Here is a 24569-nt window from a genome sequence, read left to right as displayed (position 1 = left end):
GAATCACGCGAGCGCGAGGCCTTGCAGGCCGCTGCTCGGAGCGTTCCATCCGCCTCGACTTCGCGCTCGACAAAAGCTGGCTCTGTGAGGCAACCGACTCTCCACCCTCGGGGCCACTTCGGCCCTTTTCGGAAAAGTTCGGCATGGGGGGGACACACCCCCTGCTCTCAAGGAGCGGCTTTGTTTCCCCGCCTTTCGCAATCATGAATAGTCAACGAGGTGCCTCGGAAATCTTCGGGAAAGGAGCCTTCTTCCGTAAGGACTGTACCATTAGCAAAAGGGGGGGAGCAGAATAATTAAAGAAATTGTCCTTATGACAAGGTATGAATAAGGTTTTTGAATCGTTATTTCTAACTTTGCAAAAAAATATATGCTTCCATTGCATTACTGAAAATAGTTTATTTGAAAACCCCCAAATAATTCTAGCAAGCACGCCAAATAACATTTTATCCGAGCTTTTCAAATAACCTAATTACTTTCCTAGTCCAAGTGGCCTTATGCACATTTCGGATCTCTGCTCAATAGGCGTTTACAAAAAAATCAAAATTAAACAGCATGACTGAGCTGAAAGTTACGCAAACCGAGAAGGATCCAGTTGGATCGCCCCAAAAATAAAATTGCACGAAAGTCTAAATTATATTTCTATCATTAATGTACATTTCCTTCTCTTCCCGCCCCCTTACATTTGGTTCGATCTTTCCTCCTTCCCCGGCGCCACCTCTCCTTCTTGTTTTCCCTCGGGTCCTAGCCACGCCCCCTCTCGTTCGGAGACGACGCAGACGCAGCCCCGCCCCTTTCGGCGTCCTCGCCCTTGCCGTTGTACTCCTGTAGCCCCGTGTTGGGAGGAGCGAAGCTATATAAAGGCGGCGACGGCGCCACTTCGCTCAGTCGCGCCGGAGAGCGCGGAGGGAGAGGACGGGAGGGAGGGAAGAAGCGGCTGGACGTGGTCGCGTGGCGGGGCAAATTGGTATTTCGGCGCGTCGATTCTCTTTTCCCGACGGCGTGGCGAGAAGCCGGACGCTTCCCCGGGGGACAGAGCTCGGGACGGCGGCGTAAAACAAAAACAAACAAACCCGGAGTGTTGGGGGAAGGGCCGGCGGCGGCTGCTGTGGCTTCTTCCGGGCTGGTGACGGACTAAGGCGGAGGCAGAGCAGCAGCAGCAGCAGCAGCGGCGTCATCACGTGACTTTGGGAAAAGAGAAAAAAAAAAAGCGGCGGCGGACGAGAGGGGAAAAAAGGGGCCGCCAAGATGCACGGGGGCGCGCCCTCCGGGGACAGCGCGTGCCCGCTGCGCACCATCAAGCGCGTGCAATTCGGCATCCTCAGCCCGGATGAGATGGTGGGTGGCCCAACGTTTGGGGTGGCGGTGGGTGGTGTGGGTTTGGGGGTATCCAAAGTTTCCTTTTCCATCGGAATTTGGGGAGTGGGGAGAAGGGGGGTCTTGGGCTGCTTAGGGTGGTTTCTGTGACCCCCCCCAATCAGACTGTCCTAAGCAGCCCCTCCCCCTCTTTCTTTGGGGGGTGGCGCACAGCTTGCAAGTTTATCAGTGCTAATTTGCAAGAAAAGATGAGGGGGGAAGGGTCTTCAGTTAACTTAGGGGGGATTCTCCAACACCACCCCTTTGTCAAGCGCCCCATCTTTCTGGGGTTTTGCAAGTGCCAAATGCCTTTTGCAACCCGCTCCTCCTTGGGGCAATTTGCAAGTTTTTTTTGCAACAAGTGTCAGTGCTTCTTTGCAAAGAAAAACGGGGAGGAAGGGTCTTCAGTTAACTTAGAGGGTTCTTTGACCCCCACCACTTTTTCAGGTGCCCCCTTCTTTCTGGGGGCTTTGCAAGTTTTTGCAAGTGCCAAATGCTTCTTTGCAAGCACCTCTAAAAAACTTGCAAACTGAGGCAGTTTGCAAGTTTTTTGCAACAAGTGGCAGTGCTTTTTGCAAAGAAAAACATGGGGTGAATGGTCTTCAGTTAATTAGGGTTATTGGACCCCACTTTCTCAAGTGCCTCCTCTTTTTTTGGGAGGGGGCTTTGCAAGTTTTTGCAAGTACCCAGTGCCTCTCTGCAAAAGAAAGAGAAAGTAATGGTTTTTTTAAAAAAACAACTGCTTTGCATCGTAATTTGAGGAGGGGGGTGTCTTGGATTTTAGGGGTTTTTGATGACTCCAACAACTCTCCCGAGCAGCCCCCTGCCCTTTTTCGGGAGGTCTTTGCAAGGTTTTTTTTTGGTAAGTGTAAATCCTTCTTTGCAAAAAACAAAAATGCATTTTGGAGGGGGGAATCTTGAGTTACTTAGAAGGGGGGCTGTGACCACCCCATTCTCCCAAATGCCCCCCTCCTCTCACTTTTGGGAAGATTGCAGTTTTTCCAAGTGCAAATGGCTCTTTCCAGACAAAGTATCTGGTGTCAGTGGCCTTCCTTTGAGAAATGGTTTCACTCTGGATTGGGGTCTCTCTCGCTCTCTCCCCCCAATCCCCATTTCTTTTAATCCTGATTTTTAAAAGAGTGGGGCTTGATAAAGATCAGGGCCAAAGGTGATCCTTGCCTAATTCTGCCATTTAAAGATTTCTGCCACCAACTTCAATTGTGTCTTCCAATTGTGTGTTATTCCAAAATATCAAAATTATTTTATATGCCGTTTGTCTCACTATCCAGAGTAATTGGGCGGGCAAGTTGGCAGCCTTGGCAATCTTCAAAGAGTTTGCTTGCTTGGAACTTCAGATTGGTTTACTTAATTTTTATTCTTCCTCTATTACTTTATAAGTCACTCAAAGCAGGGATTATTCCTAATCCTTTTCCCCACAACAACCCTGTGAGGTAGTCTGGGTTGAGAGAGAGGGGTGGGGGAACTGGCCCATAGTTACTCAGCAGCTACAAAGTTGTTTTATTATGGAATCCCCTTTGTTTTGTATAGTTCTGTATTTACTTTTTTTGTTACATTGTAAGTGCCCAAAGTCACTGCAACAGTGAGATGGGCAACATATAAGTTTAACAAATAAAATTCAGTCTACCAACTTTTTTTATTCCACAGTACTGCTTCCTGGGCTTTGTTTTGTTCAATCCTTAAGTCTTTTTGGTCCAAAATTCTGCCAAATCAGATTTCAAGTTCCCCTTCTCTTTTTTTTTTTCCAAAAAGCCCCATCCTGTGTGTGGGGTAGCTGAGATTGTCAAATATATCTGCCAATGATGTGGATCAATTGTTTTTCCCTCTGCAGTTAGCAAAATATCTTGTTAAACCAGAGTTGTGACAATTTGTATCATCTTGTTAAACGTGGGTTGTGACAATTTGAAAATTATTGAGGCTCCCTAGTAATCCCTTTGACAAGTAAATCTGGTTTAAAAGAGATGAGTAATCAGGTTTTATTTAACTATATTTTATTTTATTTATAAGCTACCTTTTTATTTCTATATAAATAAAGATATGGCAACTATATCCAACACATTTCCCTCCCATTTTCCCCACAACAACACTGGGAAGTGGATTGGGATGAGAGAGAGGGACTGGCTCAAGGCCAACCAGGTGGCTTTCATGGCTAAGGTGGAACTCTCCATCACCTGGTGATTGGCCCAAAGTCACCCAGCTGGCTTTCATGCCTAAAGTGGGATTATAAGTCTCCATCACCTGGTGATTGACCTAAAGTTACCCAGGTAGCTTTCATGCCTAAGGCAGGACTTGAAAACTCTTAAAAAAAAATTTTTTTTTTAAATATAAACATTCCATCTTCCATTAAACAGTGTGTCTAGTTACAAATATCTCTGTGCAGTAGCAATCAAAAGTTACCACAGTGCACATTGGTATTAATTTTCTAATCTTACAATAATATATATAACAAACCTATTCATTTCTTCCTCTTAACATGTCTTCTAATAATATCATAGTAAACCTAATCGTATCAATAACAGTCATAGCGTATACATATCTGTTGTGACATACTTTCTATATTTCACTGCTTTTATTTCTAGCTTCCAATTTTCTAATTGATAAAATAATTCCCATGTCATCTAATATTCAGTTTGTTCTTCTTAATTGCAAGGGTTAAATCTATTCATTTCTGCACATTCTAATATTTTCCTAATCACATTCTCATCCGTAGGAATATCTTCACTTTTCCAATTTTGTGCAAATACAATTCTAGGACTAGAAAACTCTTTTATCGCCTAATGGCGATTGTCCCAAAGTCATCCAGCTTTACTGGCTTTGATACCTGAGGCAGGACTGGAACTCCCAGTCTCCCAGTTTTTTGCCTGCTTCCTTAACCACTAGGCCGGCCTACATTCTGCCTTTTCACTTGTAGTCTTTTCTCCCCCCAAGTATTAATTTCCTCTCTGGCTCGTTGGAGTTGCCACTACTTTGTGGCACGTTCACATTTTTTTAACCAGAGGCCCATCCTTCCCAGCACCCGGCACTCACCCGCTTCTTTGCTTGCAATTTCTAGAAACGGATGTCGGTGACCGAAACGGGCATCAAGTACCCAGAGACCACGGAAGGTGGTCGCCCCAAACTCGGAGGGCTGATGGATCCTCGCCAGGGGGTCATCGAAAGGACCGGGCGGTGCCAGACGTGCGCAGGTGAGGACCCCGGCCGTGCCCCCATCTGGGTGGTGGGCCAATATGTCCGGGGACATCACCGCCTCCTGTTTGAGAGCGGTGGGGTGGCCTGGAGTTGGAGCTCTCTCCTCACAATCAGGAGGCTGTGGGTTCGATCCTAGGTGGGAGGCAGATATTTTTCTCTCTCTGGGCGCGATGAGAATGTATCCGCCGAACAAAACTCCGCGTTGGCAACGGGAAGGGCATCCGGCCAGTAAACACCCTGCTAGCTCTAGTGGCCCAGACTCCACCCTGCAAGGGATTATGGGGTTGTTCAAAGATGATTTATGATCACTGCCTCCTGTTTCTCTCCGCAGGCAACATGACCGAATGTCCCGGCCATTTTGGCCACATCGAATTGGCCAAGCCGGTCTTCCATGTCGGCTTTTTAGGAAAAACCATGAAAGTCCTTCGGTGCGTTTGTTTCTTTTGCTCCAAACTGCTGGTCGACTCGGTGAGTAACGAGGCACCTCCGCTTCCCCAACATGGCAGCTGAACCCCGAGAGAAAAGGTCGAAGTCGGGATTTTTAGCCCTTACGACCACAGCTCAGCCCGTGGCTAAGCGAGACATTGATTGAAGTGAGATTTAAGCCCCATTTTATGACCTCGCTTGCCACTGTTGTTAAATGAATCCCTGCAGTTCAGTTACTCACACGGTTGTTAAGGGCTTCCCCGGGGACTCTGCTTCTCGGGAGGTTGCAAAAGGGGATCATGTGATCCCCCCAGGGATGCTATGACCGTCATAAATGCGAGTCAATTGCCATGGTTGCACGTGTGGAAAAACTGCCCTAACGTTATTTTTGTAAGCTGCTGTTGTAACTTTGATCGCTAAACGAACTGTTGTGAGTCAAGGACCCCCCTGTATTTTATTTATTGTCTTTTCAGTTTGGTATATTTAGTCATCTTTTTAAGATTGTAGATTTAAGATTGTAAGTCAGAGTATCAGAGTTACCTTCTTATAAGAAGGGCGACCAATAAATTTTAAAAATACCATGTTTTCCCGAAAATAAGACCCTGTCTTAAATTTTTTTTTAACCACCCAAAAAAGCACCAGGCCTTATTTTCGGGGAATGTCCTCCGCCAATCTCACTTGCGCACATAGCCTTCAGCCTCCTTTTGGCTGCCCGAGGCCTTCAGGAACTTCTGCGGCTGGCAAGGTTTTCCTGAAGGCCTTGGCAGACAATAATAGCTGATAACTTCGGATCAATCCAGAGTCATCAGCTCCAGAGGCCTTCAGGCAAAGCCTTTGCAAGCCTTGCTGGCTGCAGAAGAAACGGTCCGGCAAGGCAGGTGTTGAGGGGTGCGAGGCCTGGCTACACCTGTCCAAAGGTAAGAAGTAGGGCAGCTCCACCCATTCCCACCCTAGCTTAATTTGTACCCGTCCACTCTGGAGTAGGTGGGATCTTAATTAGGGCTTATTTTGGGGGTAAGGCTTACATTGGGTGCACGTGTAAAAAAAAAACAAACCAAGCTAGGACTTACTTTCAGGGTAGGTCGTATTTTCGGGGAAACGGTAAATAAAGGCGAAGACTACTGGCATTCCATGCCCTTCCTTGTCCTGTCTTGTGAAGCCGCGGGCGTCATTTCCTGTATGTTTTCCCTTCTCCTCCTGGCAGAACAATCCGAAAATCAAGGATATCTTGACTAAATCCAAAGGCCAGCCGAAGAAGCGGTTGACCCACGTCTACGATCTCTGCAAAGGGAAGAACATCTGTGAGGGAGGAGAAGAGATGGACAACAAATTTGGGGTGGAGCAGCCCGAAGGCGACGAGGACCTCACCAAGGAAAAGGTGAGAAGCCCCCACTTGGTGGGGAAGGGAAGTTGGTTTAGCCAACCCCTCTCTCCCCCCCTTCCCAAACCATCACTTCTTGGTCTTCACTCAGGAGTTTCCCCATTCAGCTTGGAAACCTTTTGCAGGGTTTTGGGTCCTTGAATGAATTCTTCATTGGCCAAGTATGATTGGACACACGAGGAATTTTTCTTAGGGCATATGCCGTCAGCGTACATAAAAAGAAAAGGTACATTCATCAAGAATTATAAGGTACAACACTTAAATGATAGCCATAAGGTACAATAAGCCATCAATCAGAATACAGTTGGAAGGGACCTTGGCGGTCTTCTAGTCCAACCCACTTCAGTGGTTCCACTGGTGAATTGTCCTCGTTGTTAGGAATGTTCTCCTTAGTTCTAGGTTGCTTCTCTCTCCAATTAGTTTCCACCCATTGCTTCTTGTCCTGCCTTCCGGTGCTTTGAAAAATAAGTGGACAGCCCTCCCCTCTTCTTTGTGGCAGCCCCTCAAATTTCTGAAATAGTGCTATCATGTCACCCCTAATTCTTCTTTTCTTGACTAGCCAGACCCAAAACGTCTGCAGCCGTTCTTCGCACGGCTGAGTCTCCAGGCCTTTAATCCTCTTAGTTGCTCTTCTCTGAACTTTTAGTGCAAAATACTTGGGCCCTTCTTTGTTTGCATCCTTTTGTGGCAGAACATCCTTGACTTAGCAAGGAATTATCTTCCGTTGACGCTGGCTGGCCCTAGAATTCTTCTGATCCTTCTTTCAATCAACTTTTTCCTAATCTAGCCTGAAAATCACTGCCTGGTTATTTATTGATACCCCACTTTTGTTCTTTTAATACAAATGACTCAAGACAGCAAATACATCCAGCGTACTTTCCTCCTCCTATTTTCCTCACAGCAACAGCCCTGTGAGGTGGGCTGGGCTGAGGTAGAAGAACTGATTCCAGGTCACCCAGCTGGCTTTCCTGCCTAAGGTGGGACTAGAACTCCCAACCTCTCCTGGTGATTGGCCCAAAGTCACTCAGCCATCTTTCACCTTTTTTTTTTTTTTTTTTGCTTTGTTTGACCGAACATTAAATTGATTCACTCTGATTTTCAGCTTTGGCATGGTTTATGCGCAGCACTTGCCATTTCTGGAGCCCGTACTGAAGTTTAGTTACTAGACCGGGAACCTTTTCCCTTGATAATAAATACAAAAATATCAATATTTGTCAATCACGTCTCAACCAGAAATTACAGTCTCGGATTCCGTCTGCCTGTTGCCCTGGAAAACAGCTGTTCCCTTTCCCAAGATCTGAATTTCCACCGGGGGAAATTAATGCGCAGACGTTAACACCTGTGATAGTTTTAACCCGCTAATCTTCCAGGGGCAATTTGATCAAAGCGTGCGCGCGTGCCTCACTTGCAATTTCCAATTTGGAAAAAATATGGATGCTCCGTACTTGGTCAATTCAGAAGGAAGAAGAAAACTCCCCATTAACAGCTGCTTTTTAATATTCCCCCATCAATATTCCCTTGCAGGTCACCCAAGGGCAATTCTGCTGATGGTGTGTCTTGAGTTTTCTTCTGAATTAATGTAATTGATGCCCATTTAAGAGGAACAAAGAGGTCCCAGAAAGGCTCTTAGGCTAAAAGAGCTTTTTATAGAATTAATTGGGTCTGAATTCTGCCTCAAGTCTACCCAGCTTGATTGGGATTTCCTGTTAAAACTCAAAAAGAAATGTTGTGGTAACATACAACACACACACACACACACACAATTGGGTAATAATAGGTAAGTGAATTTCAGCTCGTTCACACATTGGTTTGCTAATGTTCTTTTGCCTAACCCTTAAAGACTATTCAGTGAAAATAGAAGAAGAAGAAAAAAACAAAAAAAAACTAGAGAAATATTGTTTTGAGTGAAAATATAAATTTCAGGAGAGCAGATCATGGCTATTGGGATAGATTTCAGTTCTGCACTGAAGGCTCTCCGGCTGCCTTTTGTTTTTTAAGATTTTTATTTTTATTTTGACTGTATTATTTTTATAAACAACTCAAAGCAGTTCGCAGGCCTAATCCTCCTCCCTCCTTTTATTTTCCCCACAACAACATCCCTTTGAGGTGGCTTGGGCTGAAAGAGACGGACTGGCCAAAGTTACACGAATAGTTTTCGTAGCTAAGGTTGAACTGAAGCTCACCATCATTTGCTGATCGGCCCAAAGTCACCAAGCCACACCTTTCATGCCTAAAGCAGAACTAGAACTCACCGTCTCCTAGTGATTGACACAAAGTCACCCAGCCAGCTTTCATGCCTAAGGCCGGACTAGAATTCACCCTCTCCTGTTGATTGGCCCAAAGCTCCCCATACAGCTTTCATGTCTAAGCAGGACTAGAACTCCCATTCTCCTGGTTGTTGGTCACCCAGCCAGCTTTTCTGCCTAAGGTGGGACTAGAACTCGCCATCTCCTAGAGATTGACACAAAGTCGCCCGGCTGGCTTTCACGCCTAAGGCCGGACTAGAACTCGTCGTCTCCTGTTGATTGGCCCAATCAATCGTCGTCGAGAACTCGTCATCTCCCCATGCAGCTTTCGTGGCTAAGTCGGGACTAGAACTCACCATCTCCCAATTTCTAGCCTGGTGCCTTCACCATTGGACCAAACTGGGGAAAATAGGAGGAGGAAGTATTGAGTATTAGGTTCGTCCACCATCTTGAGTTATTGTGTAAACAAAGGTAGGATGAAAAAAAAAACGAGTGTCCCCGAGAGAAGTTCTTTTGCACCAGGGTTTCCTTTCGGGTCCCCCACCCACCCCAGTGACGGCTTCTTCCTTCCCTCAAGGGCCACGGGGGCTGCGGGCGCTACCAGCCGAGGATTCGCCGCTCGGGCCTGGAGCTGTACGCCGAGTGGAAGCACGTGAACGAGGACTCGCAAGAGAAGAAGATCCTGCTCAGCCCTGAACGGGTCCACGAAATCTTCAAGCGGATCTCGGACGAGGAGTGCTTCATCCTGGGCATGGACCCCAAATACGCCCGGCCGGAGTGGATGATATGCACCGTGCTCCCGTCCCTCCGCTGTCCGTCAGACCGGCCGTCGTCATGCAAGGCTCGGCCAGGAATCAGGTGGCTGCGGGGCAGCTCAAGAGGTGGAGGGGAGGCTTTGATTTGAACCCAGACCCAGTGCCGGTCGCAGCAGGCCTGGAGGCTGGTTTAGCGTCCCTCCAAGCTCCCGGGGGCTCCCTCGGGGTTCAGTGAAGCCGGGCCGAACCAGTAGCGTTTCAGCACTGTCACCTAGGGCTGCCAGACGCTGACCCCCAGCCCCTTCCCCGCCTTCCCCCAGGACGACTTGACTCACAAGCTGGCCGACATTGTCAAAATCAACAACCAGTTGCGGCGAAACGAGCAGAACGGGGCGGCCGCTCACGTCATCGCGGAAGACGTCAAACTCCTCCAGTTCCATGTGGCCACCATGGTGGACAATGAACTGCCCGGGCTGCCCCGGGTAAGTGCCTGAAGAGCGTGGGCAGGGACAGCCCTAAGGAGGTTTCCTCACCCCGCCCCAAAAAAAATATCCCGGTGCCCATACTCTAGAACAGGGCTTCTCAATCGCGACCCCTGGAAGATGGGTGGGCTTCAGCCCCCCAAGAGATTCCCCAGCCAGCGTGTGGCCCCCTCGGGATTGTAGCCCTAGCCCGTCTGGGAGGCATTGGATTGGAGCGTGGGTCAGCAACCCCCCCGGCTCTGGATCCGCATGCGCCTCTTTGGGCCCTCTGCCGTGGCTTCCTGTTGGGTGATCCCACCGCTGGCCTGAGAAATGGGAGAGAGAGAAAGAGAGACCCATTTCCTGCAGAAAACACCTGGAAGCCACAAAACCCAGGTAGGCATGGCTGGGGCAGGTCGTGTGACTAGAAGGGAGTGGCGTTGAGTTGGCCACGCCCACCCAGCTTTCGCGGCTCCCGGTGTTTTGTTTTTTTTCTGTGGGAAACGGGTCCAAATGGCTCTTTTTGAGTGTTTTAAGGATTGGGGAAACGCCGGCTTGGCCTAAGCCAGCCTATTTCTATCTCGGCACTGAAAGGACGAGTGGAGCTCAATTCCCAGAATTCCCCAGCCCAGCAGGGGTTTAACCAGCATTCAGCCTGGATAAGGACCAGAAGGAAATGGAGGCTAGATTACCTTTATTGCACTTTTTTTTTTTTTTTGGATCGGGTAACTTCCTTAATAGACGGTGGGAATGTGGTCAACGTAATATGACTTCAACAAAGTAAGGGGAGGGGGGAAAGGAGCTGTCGGGGGAATGCTGGGAGTTGAAGTCCACAAGTCTTTAAGGTCCAGCTTACATGGTCAACAGTCTAGGTAGGAAGAGCTTAAGCTGCTAGCTGAGTTGATCCCCTGAATGAATTTCCAACATTAGGAAGGCGTTTTCCTTAATGCATTATTTATTAAAGGAATCATTAATAGAGCTGCCCAACTCACTCCTGGTAACTCCGGGTGGCTTGCAAAACTGTAAAACCCAATCAAAACTCACAAACCAACCCTTCCCCGCTGACAACTTGGCGGCCTTCCTATCACCCTGGGGTCTCCAGGTCCTGTCGTCGAAACGCCTTGGAGCCTTTTTGGAAGAGTGTCAAAAGTGGGGGGCCGAGCTGATTTCCGCGGGGGCACGGTGGGCAGTCAAGTTCCTCGAATGCAGGGATATGAGGTCCCTCCTTCGAGGAAGGGGCTGTGAAGACCGAGAGAGAGAGAGAGAGAGAGTGGGGGGGAGGCCCTAAAATCCCACACGCTACCATGTCGATCCCCTTTCACCAAAGTCCGGAGTCCTTTTTTGTTTTGTTTTTGTTTTTAACATCTGCATGCCAGAGGCTCTGATGCCCGCTCTGGCTTTGCCCCCCCCCTTTCCTACTTGCAGGCGATGCAAAAATCGGGCCGGCCTCTGAAGTCCTTGAAACAGCGTCTGAAAGGGAAGGAAGGCCGTGTGCGAGGGAACCTGATGGGCAAACGGGTGGATTTCTCCGCCCGGACGGTCATCACGCCCGATCCCAACCTCTCCATCGACCAGGTGGGCGTGCCACGCTCCATCGCTGCCAATATGACCTTTGCCGAGATCGTGGCACCTTTCAACATTGACAGGTGAGGGCCGAGGCTGGGCTGGCACACACCCCCTCCCCCCCACTGGTGACCCAGCCCTTGCTGGTCTGGCCATCTCTTTGACCCTTTTGGCTACCCGCTTCCATCCAACCCCCCTCAGGCTGCAGGAGCTGGTGAGCCGAGGGAACAGTCAGTATCCCGGAGCCAAGTATATCATCCGGCACAACGGAGACAGGATTGATCTCCGCTTCCACCCAAAGTCCAGCGACCTGCACTTGCAGATTGGGTACAAGGTCAGTCTGGCTGGAAAAGGGATGTGTGTGTCTGTGGGGGGAGAGACTGGTCCCAGTGGGGCAGAAGAGTGGCCCTCCCAGTTTCTGGGGTGGGGGGCGACTGAAATGGCACCCTAGGAAACGGCGAGACTGATCTAAAAAGGGGCAGGGTGGATTATCTTTCCTGCCAACTCCGGTCGGGCAGCGTGGAACTGCAGGACATGTTACACAGATAGCGCTAAACTTTACAACAGTCTGTTTAGCGACAGTTCAAAGTCACAGCGGCGCTGAACAAAAAGGGCCTTGTTCTATCCCTACTGCACGTTAATCTGTATGAAGCTCAACATGCAACTAAACCCACCTATAGCCTCCAATAAAACAGATGGTGTGGGTAGATCTGAAGACTTTATTGGAAGAACAGGATATGGTGAAACTGGGGGGAAACAGGGATACATACAGTGAGAACCAAATACCAGATAGGCAGTATCGAGTTCCTGCTGACCACAACAATTAACAAACACAAGCAATTTAAATCTCGCCAGCCATGCTCTGTGTGTGGGATGTGGGTGGGTTCTTGGATGACCACATGCCACGGATTAAGATGGACGCTTCCTTGTGTTTCTGCCTCCTCCGAAATGTTAAAGGAAATGGAGTCTGGCTTCCCAGCATGCACTTGTTTTGAGAGTGTGGGTGGATGGGTAAATGGGTGGGATCAGCTTCAAACAATATACTTGGGGCATGTTTGTCTCTCTGGCCACTAGATGGGGCTAGAGGGCAGCCACAGTATATAAAGCTACATGCTGGGGCACCACAAGGCTTATGACCATTTTTCACAGTTATGACCTTTCCATGATCACACTATCAAAACTCAGAGGCTTGGCAACTGGTTCATACTTATGACTGTTGTCGTGTCCCGAGGTCACGTGAATCCCCTCTTGCAATCTGACAAAGTTGACAGGGGAAGCAGGATTCACTTAGCAACTGGGGGGCTGACTTACCAACTGCAGTTGTTCACTTTGCCACCAAGACGAGAAGGCTCAAAAAACTGGGCAAAGCTCCCTTAACAAACGTCTTCTCACTGAACAACAGAAACCTTGGGCTCAACTGCAGTCCTAAGCCGGGGACGACCTGTAGATCGTCCTCGACTTAACGACCACAATTGGGATCGGGATCTATGGCTCAGCCAGGTGGCTGCCAAGTGGTGAAGTGAATCATGGCGGGTGGACTCATACACGGTCGTTAAAACTAATCCAACTTTGCCCCGTTGACCCCGCTGGTTGGAACTGGCTGGGAGGGTCACAAATGGGCATCCCAGAATCCCCCAGGGTGGTGAAATCATTGTAAATACAAGATTGCCAAGCACCCAAATTTTTGATCATGGGACTATCGGGATATTATGGTCCTAACTGTGGGCAGCGGTTGTAAGTCACTTCTTCCAGTGCTGTTGTAACTTTGAAAAGTTGCTAAATAGTCCTAAGTCAAGGACTACCTGTACGCACCCTTTTTAAAGAAGGACACCCCCCCAAAAAAAAAAAAAATCATCCGGTAAATCTTGGCAGTTAGTTAGTTTGTGTTGTCCTTTTGCTTCCTCTGGCGGCAGGGGTGGGATTCAACCGGTATAGAGCAGTTGATGCGAACGGTAGTACCAGTGAAGAGTTGGACCTGCCTTTAGTCACCGAACCGGTTGTTGAATCCCACCACTGCTCTTGCGCTAAACAAGCGTAGAATTAGGATTGGGGTTTTTTGGGGAGTGGGGAGAACCCTTTGCCTTGGGTTTGCGTGGGTTTCTCCTCTCTCTGTCTCTCTCTCTTGTCAAACCCCGCTGGCTTTCTCTTCCAGGTGGAGCGACACATGTGTGACGGAGACATCGTCATTTTCAACCGCCAACCGACGCTGCACAAAATGTCCATGATGGGTCACCGAGTCCGCATCCTGCCCTGGTCCACTTTCCGACTCAATCTCAGGTTGGGCGTTGCTCCTTCTGCCCAAGGCTTTGAACCCTTCCGGTTCCCTTGTGAGCCATTAGCACTAGCCCCTAGACTTATATACCACTTTACAGTGCTTTGCAGCTCTCTCTAAGTGGTTTACAAAGTCAGCCTGTACCCCCAACACTTTTGAGTCCTCCTTTTACCCACCTCGGAAGGATGGAAGTGTTCTGACCTAGGCTTCCCCAAGAGCACAAAGCCGACTCCTCGTCCCGATAAAATCCCTTTTATTGAGCGTACAGTGAATTCCTCTCCAGCAAAGTCCTGGCAAAGCGTCTTTCAAGATATTGCACAATTACACACCTTTGTCAGGTCAGGAGAGTTGCCAGGCCAATATCTTCTAAATGCCAGCTGTAGCAGACAATACTTGGCAAGAATGCAGGAACAGGTCTTCACCCAAATGAATTGAACTAATAGTCTCCTGCAAACCCCACTCCCTTTTCGCTCCTCTTTATTCCCTCTGGGAGGAGCCAATCGGTGCCTTTGTTCCCGAGTCAACCCTTGTTCCTCAGCTGTTCCCTTCTCCTGGCAGCTCTGTGCATGCGCATGCTGGGAACAGGCTCCAGCTGCTCTTCTGCCCCACTGATCTCCGACTCTGAAGGCAGCTGATAACTGTCGGACGGCCCTGGCCCCATCTCTGCCTCCGATGCAGAGTCCTCGTCCGAACCTTCCCCAGGCTCCAGGACTGGCCCAGGTTCCTCCCCAACCTCCTCACTGTTCGAGTCTACCGCCAGCTCCACTGGCTGCTGGTGGGCCACAATAGGAAGGTTGAGTCAACCTTGAGTCTGGTTGAGATTTCAACTGTCCAATTGCAGGCAGCTGTCAGACAGCAGAAGTAGCCTGCAGTACTGCACTCTAACCGCTGTGCCACCGCAGTTATTTGTATTTATTTAGCTATTTGTATTCCACCTTTATTGTTTTTGCAATGACTTAAGGTAGCGAACATATCCAACGTACCTTCCTCCTCCTATTTTCCCCACAACAACCCTGTTAGGTGGGTTGGGCTGAGAGATTTGTGCCTAAGACGGGACTAGAACTCCCAGCCTCTTGGTGATAGGCCCAAAGTCACCCAGCCAGCTATCTTGCCTAAGGCGGGACTAGAACTCACCGTCTCCTGGTGATTGGCCCAAAGTTTGATTGATTCTCTCAAATTGGTAATTCCCGGATTGCGAGTATAGTTACTTGCAGAAAATTCCCACCAAGGCAAATCTCTGTATAGAAACGGGGGAAAAAACCCTACTACCATTTAGTCCTGATGACGTACCTAGTCGGGTCATGAAACGTCTGCAAGGAAACAACCGGGCTCCAGAATTCAGCCTTCACACACACACCCCACCCCTTGAGCTGTGTGGCTTGTTTACAATTGCATCAACAAAGATGAAGCTGCATCTTCTGCTTCCTGAGTTGCCAGGGGCCATATAATTTTCACCCAGGTCCTCCTACAAAGCAAAGCCGGGTTGAGACCAGCTTAGCTCTCCTTCTGGATCCTCGGCTTGCAAAGGGGAGCCAAACCAGTGGCTGCCCTCCCCCCCCCCGTGTCTTGACGGGGGATCTTGCCTCTTTTCGTCCCCTATCAGTGTGACCACCCCATACAACGCTGACTTTGACGGCGACGAAATGAACCTCCACCTTCCCCAGTCGTTGGAGACCCGGGCGGAGATCCAGGAACTGGCCATGGTGCCCCGTATGATCGTCACGCCCCAGTCCAACAGGCCCGTCATGGGCATCGTGCAAGACACGCTGACAGCCGTCCGCAAGTTCACCAAGAGGGACGTCTTCCTGGAGAGGGTGAGCGTCTCTTTTGTCCGTCCCATTTCTTGAGCAAAAAAAAGGCCTCAGGAAGTCTGCTTTCTTGATTGCAGCTAGTCCTCGACTTAAGGATCACCTTTGAGCTTGCATCTCTTTTAAACTCTCTTTCCTGCTGTGGCTAATGGAAGGGAATCAGGACCCTTTCCTCCCCCGTAAGCCAGGCAACCCACGTTGCTCCCTTCTCCATTCCTCCCTGCATGCCCTAAGATGAAGAGGGGGTGGGCCTGGGTCTTCCTCTGAACTCCCTCTCCCCCGTTCTACCTCTCCCCTCTGCTCTTCCCAGCCAGACTTTGCCCTTCCCCAGTTTCCTTCACAGCCAACGGAGCCCCCCACTCACGCTCCCTGTCAGCTGTTCGGCTTCCTCCTCGGATTCAGACTCTTGACAGGGGCATGACAGTCACCTGAGTAGTGCAAATGGGTGCGGGGCCTTCTTGGGACTACTGAAAGTGCCCTGTTGTGTAGATTGGAGGTAGATAATGGGGGAACCGAACAGCCACTTCACAGACGCATGGCATAACGTAGTAGGAGAACAAACCCATGAGGACTAGATTCAGCAGTCTGTCTGCATTGAAATGACAAAGGCCGCTCTTTGGAAGACTGCAAAGCCCACATTTTGCGCAGAGAGGAACCGCTGGTGTGTCCAAATTGAGCAGCCCTCTTTCAATAAAGGGGGAGCGACACGGCACCCGTCTATCTCCACTCTACGGCTCCTTTCGGCAGTTCCCAAGAAGGCTCCGCACTCATTTGCACCAGTCGGGTGACCCCGAAGACACAGACAGAACCTCCCAAGTGGCCTCAATGGCCTCGCTAAAAGATGACCAGCTGAATGCAAGGAGGATAAAATCCCTTCCATCCCCCACCCTCCAGTCAGAGCTGAAGAAGCTTCTTGGAGGAGAAGCGAAATGTCTTCGAAAGGAAAACCAGAAAGTCCAGTTGCTTCTGGGGTGGGGGGAAGCACCACCTACCTGTAATTGCCGTAGAGTTAGCGTAGAAGACAAGAGGATATGGATTGTGACCTCTGTCTCCTTCCTTCCTTCCCTCCCTTCTTCCTTCCTCCTTCCCTCCCTCCCTTCTTCCTTCCTTTCTTCCTCCTTCCCTCCCTCCCTCCTTCCTTCCTCCTTCCCTCCCTCCCTTCTTCCTTCCTTCCTCCTTCCCTCCCTCCCTTCTTCCTTCCTTCCTCCTTTCCTCTCCTCCTTCCTTCCTTCCTTCCTTCCTTCCTTCCTTCCTTCCTTCCTTCCTTCCTTCCTTCCTTCCTTCCTTCCTTCCTTCCTTCCTTCCTTCCTTCCCTTCTATTTCTCTTCTCTCCCTCCCCCTTCCTTCCATTTTGCTTCTCCCTCCCTCATCTATTTTCCTTCCTTCCTTCCTTCCTTCCTTCCTTCCTTCCTTCCTTCCTTCCTTCCTTCCTTCCTTCCTTCCTTCCTTCCTTCCTTCCTTCCTTCCTTCCTTCCTTCCTCCAGGGGGAAGTGATGAACCTGCTGATGTTCCTCTCCACCTGGGATGGCAAAGTGCCCCAGCCGGCCATCCTAAAGCCTCGCCCGCTCTGGACGGGGAAGCAGATTTTCTCCTCATCATCCCAGGACACATCAACTGTGTCCGGACCCACAGCACCCATCCGGACGATGAAGACAGTGGCCCATACAAGCACATCTCACCGGGAGACACCAAGGTAACCCTGGCTGCTTCCTGCCTGGGAAAGGAGCGGGGTGTGTGTGTGTGTGTGTGCGCACGTTTTCTCCAGAGATTTGCTTTCCCCGGGCGAAACAAATCTTGAAATGGGGGCTGCCATCTGTCAGAAACGGTGTAGGGTCTCCTGCTTGAGCGGGGGCGGGGTTGGACTAGATGACCTACAAGGCCCCTTCCGACTCTGTCATGTCTACAGGAAACCCAACCTGTTACAGAAGTGTTTGGCCCCACTAGTGAACAAGGGGAAGGGGGGCTGGAGGGGGTAGCAGGCTTAGCTTGGGTGGCGGAGCTTCATCCCACGATCCTACAGCCTTTGGAGGGAGGGCGAGACCGGCTCCACCTGCCTCCTCCCAATCTCCAGGTGATCGTGGAGAACGGAGAGCTGATCATGGGGATCCTGTGTAAGAAGTCGCTGGGCACCTCGGCGGGCTCCCTGGTCCACATCTCCTACCTGGAGATGGGCCACGACGTCACCCGCTTGTTCTACAGCAACATCCAGACGGTCATCAACAACTGGTTGCTGATTGAAGGTGAGGCTGGCGGGGGCTGCTGGGACTTTGCCCCCCCCGCCCGCCCCCCAAGCATTGGGGAAAGTGGGGGGGCCCTGGTGCTTGGTTCCTCGGAAAAGAGAGGGTGGCATCGGCGGGCATCTTATACCACATGGGATATTTTGCGGAGAATCCAAAAACAGTTTATCTATCCCTCTGTCTGTTGTCTAATTCAATGTCCTGTCTGTCCACCTACCCACCTCTTATCCCCATCTGCTGTTTGTCTCTGCCTGCCTGCCCCTCCCCCCTCTATCTGCTGTCTGTCTACCTGTCTGCTGTCTGTCTGTCTGTATCTACCTATCTGTCAATCTGCACCTACCTGCTGTCTGTCTGTCTAGTCTGTCTATTCTCTCTCCTCCCCTCCCCACATCCATCCATAAATATAAAAACTAAATTTAAAATAGAGGCAAGGATAGTTACAATTTTAACATTAACATTTAATTAAAAGTTGGGGGGGGGGAAAGGTCTTGGGGGGGGGTGCTCACCAGCCCCACAGCTGCGTGCTTGTCTGTGAGGCCCCAAGCAAGACAGCCGAGCCGGGTCTTTACCTATTTTTGAAAAGCCAGGAGAGCGAGTAAAGCTCTTCGTGTTTTGTTTTTTTTAGGGTTTAGGGTTCTTTTTTTTTTAATCCCGGCCTTCAAATCGCTCCTCTTCTTTCCCAGGGCACACCATTGGTATCGGGGACTCCATCGCCGATGCCAAGACCTACCAGGACATCCAGAACACCATCAAGAAAGCCAAACAGGACGTGATAGAGGTAGGGGAGCAAGCCACAAAGACACCCAGGTCTGGGCTGCTGATCAGACATGGGTTGGATGCCAGGACATGGGATTGGGTCACCCTGTTTGTCCCTTGGTGTTCCCTTTAGCTTGGTTGTTTTTCTTTTAGACGTTTTGCGACCCAACTAGGTAACAACATCAACACTGAAGTTAGTGAGGTTTGCAAAATGAAGGAAGGAAGGAGAAGGAGAGGAAGGACTGCTGGGTCCTTGGCACTCTTGAGCTGGGTTGCTGTTGTTTTGCAAGCGTTGTTGTTTTTTTTGCAGACATTTCATGACTCACAACTAGGGAACAGTTAATCCCACTCCCTTCTGATGATGCTACCAAGATGGGTCATGAAACGTCGGCAAGAATACAGCCCAGCTCGTAGAACAGCCCTGAGGAGCAAATGCTCTCTTCTCTTGGTGCTTGGAGCTTGAGACCGGAGGGAGCTGGGCCTGTTTCAACAAACTTAATGTTGTCTTTGAAAAAGTCTCCAAGTTGTATTAAAAGTGGGATCAAGTTAGAACAGGGGGCAGAAATCTTCAGTCGAGAGCAGCAGAATATGCAGGAGCTGCTCCAGGAACACGGGACAATTTAGGAGGAAAAATCTACCGCTGTGGGGGTGATGGGTGTTGAGGGAAGGAAGGGAGGAAGGAATAGAGATGGGAAGGGGGAAAGAAGGAGGGAGAAAGGGGAGGGAGGAAGACGATGGAAAGGAGAAGGAAGGGAAGGAAGGGAGGGAGGAAGACGATGGAAAGGAGAAGGAAGGGAAGGAAGAATAGAGATGGGAGGGAGGAGGAGAGATGGAAAGAAGAAAAGGGAGGGAAGGGAGGAAGAAAGGAGGACAATGGAAAGGAGAAGGAAGGGAAGGAAGGACATAAGGAATAGAGATGAGAAGGAGGGAGAGGGAAGGGAGGGAGGAGACAGATGGAAAGAAGAAAAGAGGGAGAGAGAAAAGGGAGGGAGGAAGACGATGGAAAGGAGAAGGAAGGGAAGGAAGAATGGGAGGGAAGGGAGGGAGGAGAGATGGAAACAAAAGGGAGAGAGAAAGGGAGGGAGGAAGACAATGGAAAGGAGAAGGAAGGGAAGGAAAAATAGAGATGGGAGGGAGGAGAGATGGAAAGAAGAAAAGAGGGAGGGAAGGGAGGAAGAAAGGAAGACGATGAAAAGAGGAAGGAAGGACATAAGGAATAGAGATGAGAAGGAGGGAGAGGGAAGGGAGGGAGGAGACAGATGGAAAGAAGAAAAGAGCGAGAGAGAAAGGGGAGGGAGGGAGGAAGACAATGGAAAGGAGAAGGAAGGGAAGGAAGAATAGAGATGGGAAGGAAGGAGGGAGGAGAGATGGAAAGAAGAAAAGAGGGAGGGAAGGGAGGAAGAAAGGGAGACGATGGAAAGGGGAAGGAAGGGAAGGAAGGACATAAGGAATAGAGATGAGAAGGAGGGAGAGAGGGAAGGGAGGGAGGGAGGAAGACGATGGAAAGGGGAAGGAAGCGGGAGGGAGTCAGTCTTGAAAAGCCTGGCCTGTCTCCTTGGGCCTGCTTTGAACCTTTGCCATCTCTTCCATCCTCCAGGTCATCGAGAAAGCCCACAACAATGAGCTGGAGCCCACCCCTGGCAACACCCTGCGCCAGACCTTTGAGAACCAGGTCAACCGCATCCTGAACGACGCCCGAGACAAGACCGGCTCCTCTGCCCAGAAGTCCCTCTCGGAGTACAACAACTTCAAGTCCATGGTGGTCTCAGGGGCCAAAGGCTCCAAGATCAACATCTCCCAGGTAGGGCTCACCTCCTCCCACAACTCCGGAGAAGCTTAGTCAGTAGAGCATCACAGGTTTCACCAGAGGGCCCGGGGTTCAGGTCCCTGGGCAGGCGATTGTTTTTGAGAGCCGGTTTGGTCTAGGAGTTAAGACCAGAAAGTGGGGAGGCTGTGAGTTCTAGTCCCACCTTAGGCACGAAAACTGGCTGGGTGATTTTGGGCCAATCACCAGGAGACGGTGAGTTCTACTCCCGCCTTAGGCATGAAAGGCAGCTGGGTGACTTTGGGCCAATCACCAGGAGAATGGGAGTTCTAGTCCCACCTTAGGCATGAAAGCCAGCTGGGTGACTTTGGGCCAATCACCAGGAGAATGGGAGTTCTAGTCCCACCTTAGGCACAAAACTGGCTGGGTAACTTTGGGTCAATCACTAGGAGGCTGTGAGTTCTAGTCCCGCCTTAGGCATGAAAGGCAGCTGGGTGACTTTGGGTCAATCACTAGGAGACTGGGAGTTCTAGTCCCATCTTAGGCACGAAAACTGGCTGGGTGATTTTGGGCCAATCACCAGGAGACTGGGAGTTCTAGTCCCACCTTAGGCATGAAAGCTTTGGGCCAGTCTCTCTCAGTCCAACCGATAAATAGGGGTGTTGTTCTTGTGGGGAAAATAGAAGGAGCACTTTACCCTTATTTATAAATAATAATGATAATGATGATGATGATGGCAGGGTATAAATACAAACTCGGGACTCGGGGAGGTGTGGTTCCCCCAGAAGCCTGGGCTGACTCGGCCGCTCTCTTCCCGCCTCCCAGGTCATCGCCGTGGTGGGGCAGCAGAACGTGGAAGGGAAACGCATCCCTTTCGGCTTCAAGCATCGCACCCTGCCCCACTTCATTAAAGACGACTACGGGCCGGAGAGCAGGGGCTTCGTGGAGAATTCGTACTTGGCCGGCCTGACCCCCACCGAGTTCTTCTTCCACGCCATGGGAGGCCGAGAAGGGCTGATCGACACGGCTGTCAAAACAGCCGAAACGGGTGAGTTTTGGACGAGGGTTGAAGTTGCTTCAGGGAGACATTCTCCGACCCACAGGGGACAGGTCACAAAGAGCGGCAAAGAGAGACACTTTTAAGTCTCACATTTGGACTGCCCTGGACCCTTCAATATTTGAGGGGTGCCTTCAAAGAAGAGGGGGGTCCCCCTGTTCTCCAGAGCACCAGGACAAGAAGCAACGGATGGAAACTCCCCAAGGAGAGAAGCAACATGGAATTGAGGAGGAACTTCCCAAAAGGGAGGACAATTAACCCGGGGGACTGCTTGCCACCAGAAGTTGTGGACGCTCCCATCCCTGGAGGGCTTTTAAGAAGAGACCGGGCAGCCATTTTGTCTGGAATGACGTAGGGTCTTCCTGTTGGAGCAGGGGGGTGGACTAGAAGACCTCCCATGTCCCTTCCTACTCTCTTATTCTGTTATTCTGATCTCCTCCCCTGCTTACCAGGTTACATCCAACGTCGGCTGATCAAATCCATGGAGTCGGTCATGGTGAAGTACGATGCCACCGTCCGCAACTCCATCAACCAGGTGGTGCAGCTGCGTTACGGCGAGGATGGGCTGGCCGGAGAGAGCGTGGAGTTCCAGAACCTGGCTACCCTCAAGCCTTCCAACAAAGCTTTTGAGAAGAAGTGAGCCCTTTGCATCTTCTGAGGGTCCAGGGGTCCAGCCTGTGTTGTTGGGGGTGGGTGGGGTCTCCTGAGTTTCTTCGTTTTCTTTTTGGAGAAAGCTTCTCAAGATCCATTTCTATAACTAGTTCCAAGGTGGCGAACAGATCCAACTAACTTTTCTCCTCCTTATTTTCCCCACAACAACAGCCCTGTGAGGAGAGGTGGGCTGAGAGGGGGGGATTGGCATGAAGTTCCCCCAACCGGTTTTCATGCCTAGGGCAGGACTAGAACTCGCCATCTCCTGGTGATTGGCCCAATGTTCTGACCAAGGCTTTAATTACACACATGCTTATTTTATTGCAATGCTGGGAATTATTTGCATTCCCAGCCAGTAATGAATCTCAAACAGTCCCTCAAGATATAAGCAACCACCTTTCTTTCCTGTGAAGTGCTGCCAATCACAGAAGTGTCAAACTAGAACAAAAACCAACCAAAGTACAAAGAGCTTCAAGAATGAGCCTGAACCGAACGAACGACTTTGCTTCCTGCAAAGGTTTCGTCCTCTTGGCCTGTCCGTTATCCCTTATGGGAGGGGCAATCCACTTCCCAGCCTTGCTCCCAAATTGCCCTTTTGTCTCAGCTGCTCTCGCCTTCTAGCAGCTCTTTGCACACGCGCCCTGGGAACAGGCTCCCTTTGTTCCTCTGCCTTGCTGTTGCCAGACTCCAAAGGCTCCGGAGGCAGCACCCAGATGGTCCTGCCTGGTCCCCGTTCTCCCCCACTGTCCAATTCTGCTGCCGCGGGACTACAGCACCCAAAGACATCCAGCAGGGTTTCATGCCTAAGGCAGGAACAGATATTTACCATCTCCAGATCATTGGGCTAAAGTCACCCAATTGGCTTCGGTGCCTCAAGCAGGACTAGAATTCCCTGCCCTCCTGGTGATCCGCTGACTTTGGTGGCTTAAAGCGGAACTAGAACTCCAACGATTAGCCCAAAATGACAGGATCAAACTAGTTGAGGAGGGCTTGGATGCAAAGGATTAGCCATGGGTATCTCTTTGGGAGACCTCCCGTTGGGATGAAGTGGGTGAGGAAGAGCCCTTTGAAGAACCCCCCACATTCTTGGGGAAGGGGGGGAGAATGTGTGGGGTCCAAATGAGGAAGCTGACTTTCACTTTGGCTGTCTCAATACCCCTGGGACTTGCCAAGAGGACGCAGCTCCCCAGAGAGAAGTGCCTGGGGGTGTCCTTGACAGTTTAGAACTTGGCCCTTTTAAGATCATGTGGGTTTCCGTTCCCAGAATTCCCCAGCCAGCATGAAAGAAACGTGGCTTGACTTTTGTCACCTTTTGGATTGGATAATTCTTTTACCGTGCCTACCCCAAAAGTAAATCCTATTTTGATTTTTTTACTTGTGCACCCAATATAAGCCCTAGTTGAGATTCCCACTCCAGAGTGGACGGGTAAAAATTAAGCTAGGGTGTGGATTGCGGGGGTAGGAGTGGAGCTGCCCTACTACTTACCTTTGGACAGGTGTAGCCAGACCTTGCACCCCCTGACGCCTGCCTCGTCGGCCCATTTCTTCTGGAGCCTGCAAGGCTGGCAAGGCTTTCCTGGGGGCCTCTGAATCTTGTAAAGCTCCGGATCCATCCAGAACTCTGTTATTGGCTGTAGAGGCCTTTAGGAAAGCCTTGCTGGCTTAGTCAGCGGACAACATTCCCCCCCCCCCCAAAAATAAGACCGAGTGCCTTTTTTGGTGGCAAAAAAAAAATAAGCCAGGGCCTTATTTTCGGGAAACACGGTTATAGATGGCAGGAATGTGGCCAGTGTAATATATCTTGATTTTGGCAAATGCCTGGCTGAAGAATTTTGGGAGTTGAAGTCCACAAGTTGCTAAGTTTGGAGACCCTGTTTTAGAAGAGTTAAGGAGCCATGTGACCACCCTGATTGACACACACACACACACACACACACACACACACATATATATATATCTCCTCTTTTGGCTTCCCTCTTTCCAGGTTCAAGTTCGATTACACCAACGAGCGGGCTCTGCGCCGCACCCTGCAAGAGGAGATGGTGAAGGACATCCTCAGCAACGCCCACATCCAGAACGAGCTGGAGAGGGAGTTTGAGAAGATGAAGGACGACCGGGAGGTGTTGAGGGTCATCTTCCCCACGGGAGACAGCAAGGTGAGTGGCTGCCCACCCACCTGCCCCGGCTCCGCTCCTTTTGCTCACACAACCCCACACCGGGAAACCAGCGTCTCCTCCTTTCCACGTTCCCCTTGATTGGTGGTCATGGTGGCTTCCCCATTCACACAACTGACAGGCAAGTCAACCCTCTGTGCCATTTTGGGGCTTCTGTTTGGAAGCGTGACAGAAGGAGGGTCCTTTGGACGTTACCTTGGCCCCTGGGATGTCGGGGACGGGTGTTATCAGAAGAACAGAGTTGGAAGGGACCTTGGAGGTTTTCTAGTCCAACCCCCGCTGCTCAAGAGGAGACTTACCAGTGCAGAGAAGTGGCTGGCCCAGTCTCTTCTTGGAAACCTCCAATGAGGGCGCTTCTGGAGGCAAGCTGTTCCACGGATTCGTTTCAATTTCTCTTTAGAAAATGTCACTAGAAATTGCTCTTCGGTTCCAGGTCGCTTCTCTCCTCGATGAG

The 24569-nt window shown here is 50.3% G+C and overlaps 1 protein-coding gene across 1 annotated transcript in view; it reads left to right on the top strand.

Moving 5' to 3' along the window:
* The first annotated feature begins 886 nt into the window (after positions 1–886).
* Positions 887–24569, top strand: part of POLR2A (RNA polymerase II subunit A) — a 36773-nt gene continuing 13090 nt past the window's right edge. Inside the window, 19 exon segments of the mRNA XM_087946566.1 lie at positions 887–1338; positions 4427–4559; positions 4895–5031; positions 6194–6367; positions 9194–9410; positions 9413–9474; positions 9692–9853; positions 11258–11478; positions 11597–11729; positions 13548–13672; positions 15271–15481; positions 16960–17062; positions 17065–17168; positions 17547–17715; positions 18396–18490; positions 20066–20269; positions 21059–21281; positions 21743–21926; positions 23926–24097. Coding sequence (XP_087802692.1) covers positions 1249–1338; positions 4427–4559; positions 4895–5031; positions 6194–6367; positions 9194–9410; positions 9413–9474; positions 9692–9853; positions 11258–11478; positions 11597–11729; positions 13548–13672; positions 15271–15481; positions 16960–17062; positions 17065–17168; positions 17547–17715; positions 18396–18490; positions 20066–20269; positions 21059–21281; positions 21743–21926; positions 23926–24097 — 2919 coding nt within the window. The 5' untranslated portion in view covers positions 887–1248.

The sequence above is a fragment of the Notechis scutatus genome, chromosome Z (assembly GCF_049901735.1).
Source record: "Notechis scutatus isolate UNSWTSFEM ecotype Mainland chromosome Z, rNotScu1.2, whole genome shotgun sequence".
In the NCBI taxonomy this organism is placed as follows: Eukaryota; Metazoa; Chordata; class Lepidosauria; order Squamata; family Elapidae; genus Notechis; species Notechis scutatus.
Note: the sequence above shows the minus strand (reverse complement) of the source record. Positions and strands in the feature narration are given on the sequence as shown.